We start from the raw sequence: 7,698 nt of genomic DNA on the forward strand, positions 1-7,698 counted from the left end.
TTTTAAACTCCAACTTGCCCTGACTGCAGCAGGCCTACTGAAAAAGCAAAACATTAACTTTCTTCTGCTCGTGATGTCGGGAAAATAATTCACTACCACATCATCCGAAGCAAACGCACCAAATCAAAACAACTGTACGGTCGAATGAAACACATTATATCATCTTCTGCAGATACACAGTACAGCTGGACTGTTGTACTTTTAGGAAATGCAAATGTCTCGGAGTTGTGTGCTCTGTTCGGTTTCCAGCAGTCAGTGAATGCAAAGTCACAGACAGCATGCTCAATATGTTCTGCTAATAGCTTGTGAGGTAAAAAGTATGTCACGTAATGTCATGCACGTTGGAGCATGATTGTGTGCTAATGAAAACTTTCCATACAGCAGTGCTGTCCTCAGAAGGCCTTCTAACATCATACAACCTGCTATGAATTTGTTTAACAAAAAACTAATATTATTGTGACATTACTTTGGGACATGTGCAGGAGCTTTGAAGAGGTATTTACATACAGTAGAAGTTTGGTGGTTATAATGACAGAGGAGGTGGAGTCATTTATTGTACATTTCATGTAGACTTGACCAGTCTGATATGAAAATGGCAACTCCTTACCACTTTGCAGAATTAAAGCAAGCAAAAGAGGATATTAAAAATATTATAATGATATTATAATAAGTGGAATCCCTTTGATGTGAAGTCATATCATCATACAGGGACACGGGAAGTCTGTCACTGGAGGTGCTGAGGGGTCAGTGTATATTATGACGTCAAAATGGTGCGCGACATTCATGTTTTTTGTATTAATTTGGATGATCAGCAGGATAACATGTATCTGATCAATATTAACAAATAATTTACAACTTGACAGTGTTTGGCACAACAGTAGAAGGCAAAACCTGAACACCAACATATTACAGATCAAAGCAGCCACATCAACTACAGTCAACAACAGCAAGGAGATGAAGAGAGAGAGAAATTCCCCAGACTCCCTGAAAAAATCGCTCAACTTTTTGAGTTGTCGAGTCAGGAGGAACTTTATAAACTTTGTGAAACACTGTCTCTGACAAATTCTTAATTATTTGGGCCTCCTTGTAAATTCGGCATATGTTATAGCTGCATTTTGGGGGGTGCTGCAGCCCCATCATCCATGATGTCATACCGCGATATCAATACTTGATGATATGCTATATCAGCCACACTTTCTTTAGAGTAACCACCTGGTATAGAAACCCAAAGTATACAAAGTTAAATGAATAGATAAGACATATATTAAATATGTAAACATAAAAATGAACTGATATATAGATATAAAAGGAGATAAATGAAATGTGACATTAAATGAAACAAACAGTCATAATGAAATAATAACAGACATTTCAAAATAAGAAAGTCTGTAATGAAATAAAATAAAAATAGAAAATCTACTCTCTATGAAAATAAGAGCAATGATATAACATTATAATGAGTTATGTTGGAAAATATCTTACTTTACGTTACAATCACTTGGTTAATTTGATGTTGTGCACAATTTATTCATATGTTTATTGTTTAAGTCCTTTTAAATTATTTATTTTGGACACTGTGGGACTCCATACTAAGAATCTGCACCAACACAAGAGACGCTTGTTTATCATAAGTCTGTGTTGTATTTCAAAAAATGTGTAAAATATCAATTAATATCGTTGACAAAACGCTGCATCGTGTTCTTGAACGCACCCTGATTTCGAAAAGCATTGTGGGATTGGATGCCGGTCGAAAGCTTCTCGAAGGAACTGCAAAGATGATGGTGAGTGAGTTAGCATTCATTCCGCACACTCAAATGTAAAATCCACGTCCATCCTTCAGTTTATCAGTGAAAATTTACATCCTGACTACTCTCAGATTAGATGATCCTCTTTTGGCGACGTTTGGAAACAATTATTTTATGGAAATGATTTAAAAATGACCGTATTGTTAGCCAGACTGTGCTAGCCTCGCAGGATTACACAGCATCAATGGGCGTATACGATGCTAACAATGATCCTAGCTAACATGTTAGCGTCAGTTTTCCGTTATGAAGATATACTTTTACTGACTTGCTTACAGTTTGATCTTGTAATTCGGGGTTTTATGTATTTGTCTGTCATTAGCTTTTCTAGCTTCTGTAATTGTAGCTTAGCCAGTCAGGTTATTATCAAGTTAGCTGCAGTATGTTTAGCCTTTCTGTATGGGTGCCTGCAAAGGGAACATTGATAACTTCCCTGTAGAGCCAGAGCTATTTCTAACAACCAATTTCCTCACATGTATAGCTCAAATAATTGGTCATCAGCTTTGATATTTGTCCATAGATTTGGTAGCCATGTCTGACTGAAGTTAACTAGCTAACTAACTAGCTAGCTAACAGACAAAGACCAGACAAAGTTGATCAACGTTACTTAAAATCTGGCAGCTACTGACCAAAAAAAGGTGTATTGTAAGGTTATGATGTAGTGTCATGACATGTAGTGTGCTACAATGAGCAGTACTATTAGCAGCCTTAGACATCCGGCTTTTGACAGCGTCATACAGCTGCATGTCTGATGGGTAACAAAAGCATCACACCCTACAGCCTCAACATCAAACACTGCCTGTGTCTTTTACCACTTCACTTCACTCCCAAGTGGTAAACTAATGGTAACTTTAACTTGGAGACTGGTTGTTCTGAAGCTGAGTGAGATGGAAGGATATTTTTCAGATATTGAGGTCTTGCATTATGGCAAGTCACAAATATGTCGTCACAACAGGATTTCGATGAAAGTAGTGCTGTAACTAATAATTGCCTTCATTGTCGAATATTTTCTCAATTAGTTGTTTAATCAATAAAATGTCAGAAAACGTGGATCAGTGTTTCCCAAATCCTAAGATGATGTCCTAAATGTCTTGTTTTGCCCACATATCAAAGATATGCAGTAGGGGTAGACCGATTGTCGGCCCTGGCTGATTATCAGGGCCAATATCGAGCGTTTTTCAATTGTAGGTATCAGTGATTTTTCTCTCAGATTGCCGATAAAATAAACAGATTTATAAATGTGCTTCATTGGCTTTAATACAACATCGTCTCACAAAATGTTCCGCCCACAACAATATCTGATTGGCTACAAGTCACAATTAATACCCTATAAATGCTGAATTATCTGAATCTGCAAAGTAACTAAATTTATCAAATAAATTTAGTTTTTACTGCACATGAATATTGATTGATTATCAAAATAGTCGGCATTTAATTCAAAAGTTGACAACTAATCAGTTAATCGTTACAGCTCTAACTGAAACATGATGAATATCTCGTCCTCTGTCTGCCACCCCTTTGCCCTCACAATCTTTTTTTCTTTCTCTCTTCAGCCCACACCGGTTATCCTGCTGAAGGAGGGGACAGACACGTCTCAGGGCATCCCTCAGCTCATCAGTAACATCAATGCCTGCCAGGTCAGAAAAGCAGCTTGTCTTTCCTTGGTTGTGTGTGTGTTTTTTTTTTTTCCATGTGTTATGTGTTAGACTGAATATGCTTTAAATCTGTCTTAACATGTTAATTTTCTTTTCCAGGTGATTGCTGAGGCTGTCAGGACCACCCTTGGGCCCAGGGGGATGGACAAACTGATGGTGGATGGCAGAGGTGAGGAGAGACGAGCAAATGAGGAGAAATTTGATTGATTGATGAAGGAATGGATTACAGGATGGATTCATCCTCACAAAAAATGTATGATCGACTGTTTTTTCCAGGTAAGGCCACAATCTCCAATGATGGAGCCACCATCCTGAAACTGCTGGATGTAGTCCACCCTGCTGCCAAGACCTTGGTGGACATTGCTCGCTCCCAGGATGCAGAGGTGAGAAGTTTGTGTGTGTGTGTATGTGAAGGTTTTATGCTTGAACTGGTCCCAACACAGAGTATAATCTCCACTGTCAGAACATCATAACAGGTTTTCCTAAATGTTTTCTTCCCATCCTCAGGTCGGGGACGGCACCACCTCCGTCACTCTCCTGGCTGCTGAGTTCCTGAAGCAGCTGAAGTCGTACGTGGAGGAGGGTCTCCACCCTCAGACCATCATCAGAGCGTTCCGCACCGCCACCAACCTTGCCGTCAACAAAATCAAGGACGTTGCTGTCTCGGTGAAGAAAGACGACAAGCAGTAAGTGCTCACTGCAACACGTTATTTGCTTATGCTATTTAGCATTTAAGGTATGAATATCCCTAATCCTTTTAATATGTATCCCTGGGGTTTTAGTTATATTGAACATATTAAAATTAAAATCAGTGTAGTTGTACATTTTCTAATGTACTTGTCCCCTTCTCTGTCCTCTCAGAGAGCAGAGGCAGCTGTTGGAGAAATGTGCAGCCACAGCCATGAACTCCAAGCTAATCGCTGGTCAGAAGGGCTTCTTCTCCAAAATGGTGGTGGACGCTGTCATGTCTCTGGATGAGCTGCTGTCTCTGAAGATGATCGGCATCAAGAAAGTCCAGGGAGGAGCCCTTGAGGTTTGTATCTTAGTACTTTTACTCCCACTTAAACAGTCTGAAAGGTTTGGTTAAAGAAATTAGATGTAATACCTTCTATATTTTAATCTCCCAGGACTCCCAGCTGATCTCTGGGGTTGCATTTAAGAAAACCTTCTCCTACGCTGGGTTTGAGATGCAGCCTAAACGCTATGAGAATCCGAAGATTGCTTTGCTCAACGTGGAGCTGGAGCTGAAGGCTGAGAAGGATAACGCTGAGGTCCGCGTGAAATCTGTGGAGGTATGAGGACCACGACACAGCCGTGAGGATGTGAAATAAATAAGTGCCCTGAAATGAGTCTCTCTTCTTTGCTCAAACGTATTTTTGTCTTCTTTCCCCTTCTCTGCAGGACTACCAGGCAATTGTGGACGCAGAGTGGAACATCCTGTACGACAAACTGGAGAAGATCTATAAGTCAGGAGCCAAAGTGGTGTTGTCCAAGTTGCCCATCGGTGATGTGGCCACTCAGTACTTTGCTGACAGAGACCTGTTCTGCGCTGGCAGGGTGCAGGAGGAGGATCTGAGGAGGACCATGATGGTAGGACACGCAGACAATGAACACCTCACACATGCATTTAAAGGAAGAAGTTAGATGACTCGATTATCTGCTAGACTGCCGTGGCTGTTTTGACTTTAAGCTGTTTATCTGTTAACACCAGACTAGGTGAAAAAAAATGTATTGTGAAAAGCCAACAAAAATGTATAACAAACAGTAAAATCATTTAAATTAAATGTAAAATTGAGTCAAAGAATCAAAATTAGCTTTGACTTGACTGATTGTGTGTAATGTGACCTCCAGGCCTGCGGCGGCTCCATCCAGACCTCAGTTGGTGCCATGACAGACGACGTCCTGGGACAGTGTGAACTCTTCGAGGAGGTCCAGGTTGGAGGAGAGAGGTAAGAGGAACGATTCGGAGATCACAACATCTTCAGAGTAAACTATGGGTCATGAAGCTGTACGGCCACTCACACCCACCGTGTGTGTTTGCAGGTATAACTTCTTCAAGGGCTGTCCAAAGGCAAAGACGTGCACCATCATCCTGAGGGGCGGAGCAGAACAGTTCACAGAGGAGACGGAGCGGTCACTGCACGATGCCATCATGATCGTACGCAGAGCCATCAAGGTCAGCTGACACACGGAGTGTACACATTCACATTCACGCAGCTGTTAGGATGCACAGCGTTCTGTTTATCAGCAGCACTGCGTTACTGTTCGTTCCACCTATGTGACTTATTGTGTTGAGTTGTTAACGGGGATTCAGGAGTCTGAATAATCAGCCACTTAATTTGTGTGTAGGGATCTGTAGGCTCAGAATAGAATTGAATAGAATAACTTTATTGTCCAGCCGGAACAGGAAAACTGTCTTTTGTCTCGCCCAGAAAATATAAACACAAACATGTCCACAAGATTAAAGAAACATCACGTCAAAAAAACAAAGATCTCTCAGTTTCACAGCAGTCTGTACATTCTTACCCATGGTGTTCAGATAACAGTCCCATATTTAAACTGACTGTAGTTGAATTTTCTCTCAAAGAAAAAGATCTACACGGTTCTTCAATTTGGTTGGAAATTCATGTTTTTCCATTATGTAATTCTGTCTAACCTTGATGCTAAATTAATGGAAACTTGCAGCATATGAGTTTTGATTGACTATAGTTAAATAAGAAAGAATGCTGAACATTTTCAACAATGCTACAGGGGTGCAGTTTCTTGCGATTAAGAGTTTTGGTTGGGTTAACATTCGTCACTAAAGCTCGCCATTGTTCACTTTGTTAACATCAACCTCAGACATAGAAACAGAGATCACTTTCTTGAATGTTGCCCCAAATTTGTATCGGTGTATGGTGAACAATTAGGAACAATTTGGAAGAGCAAAATGAATTGGTTTATCTTTACAATGTTGAATCTAGAACTTTATTCGTCAGTCCCTCTGTGCTCACTGTACTTTACTCATTTCCAGAACGACTCCATTGTAGCGGGCGGAGGAGCCATAGAGATGGAGTTGTCCAAGTACCTGCGGGATTACTCCAGGACCATCCCTGGAAAACAGCAGCTGCTGATCGGAGCCTACGCCAAGGCCCTGGAGATCATCCCCAGACAGCTGTGTGACAACGCTGGCTTTGATGCCACCAACATCTTGAACAAACTGCGCGCCAAACACGCACAGGTAGGAAACACACGCTCACCTAATCCTGCACAATACTTTGAGCGAAGCACTTGGCATAAGAGCGCTTTTATGGCCTGCATTTTTAACGCGTGGAACAGGAAATGAAGTCAACTCTGACTGTCATCTCACTGCAGGGCGGTATGTGGTACGGTGTGGACATCAACAACGAGGACATTGCAGACAACTTTGCCGCCTGCGTTTGGGAGCCGTCCATCGTGCGGATCAATGCTCTGACGGCGGCGTCAGAGGCAGCCTGTCTCATCCTGTCAGTCGATGAGACAATCAAGAACCCACGCAGCTCTATGGATGGACCTCCAGGCGGTGGCAGGGGCAGAGGCCGCGGGAGACCCCACGCTCACTAAGAGGAAGCAAAGCAAAACCCCATTTTATACTGGCATTAAAATGCAAATGCAGACAGAAGACTGAGTCTTCTGAATCATAAACGCAGGCAAGCATTGTGTTGAATGTAGGCTTGTAAGTTTGACCTGCATTCGTATTTGAATTCCAGATAGAATGAGGTGTTGTAACCAGTTACAGACACATAGCAAATGACAGATGTAGTGAAACAAAGACAAGAGGGAAAGGAATTCATTCTGTAGACTTTGTCAAAGATGGCTGACATTTCATGTGTTCTATTCGTCACCTGTAGTTTTTTTTTCTTACTGAAGCGTTGACTTGGTTACGTCTGTTTAACATTTGAAGCACTGCGTCTTTCTACATGTAGCCATTTTTACTGAGAAGTGATACTGAAATACAAGCAGAATGAAAGCTGTTCCCCCTTTGTTTTGAAACAAACACACTCCTGTCCCCTCCAAGTCGGCTCTTCCTCCTCCGACCTCAAGCTGTTCCATCATTTCTAATCTGGTTTTGTGTTATGTGACAAACGGATGTGTAACATTGAAAGTAAAGCACTGATGGGATGCCGAGCAGTTCTGAACCATTCACCTGTCAACGCTGTGTGAAACTATTTATTGGACCATTCTTATCAATAAATTCACAGCTGAAATCATACTGTTGACTG

The 7,698-nt window shown here is 41.4% G+C and overlaps 1 protein-coding gene across 1 annotated transcript; it reads left to right on the top strand.

Moving 5' to 3' along the window:
• Window positions 1-1,706: 1,706 nt before the first annotated feature.
• cct7 (chaperonin containing TCP1, subunit 7 (eta)) lies at window positions 1,707-7,688 on the top strand. Its single transcript, XM_073474807.1, has 12 exons — window positions 1,707-1,781; window positions 3,356-3,439; window positions 3,557-3,626; window positions 3,734-3,840; window positions 3,965-4,143; window positions 4,319-4,490; window positions 4,585-4,749; window positions 4,859-5,047; window positions 5,309-5,406; window positions 5,501-5,633; window positions 6,471-6,677; window positions 6,812-7,688. The coding sequence occupies exons 1-12, from the start codon at window positions 1,776-1,778 to the stop codon at window positions 7,037-7,039; spliced, it is 1,638 nt and encodes a 545-aa protein (XP_073330908.1). The 5' UTR covers window positions 1,707-1,775; the 3' UTR covers window positions 7,040-7,688.
• The last annotated feature ends 10 nt before the right edge of the window (window positions 7,689-7,698 follow it).

Source organism: Pagrus major, chromosome 10 (genome assembly GCF_040436345.1).
Source record: "Pagrus major chromosome 10, Pma_NU_1.0".
NCBI lineage: Eukaryota > Metazoa > Chordata > Actinopteri > Spariformes > Sparidae > Pagrus > Pagrus major.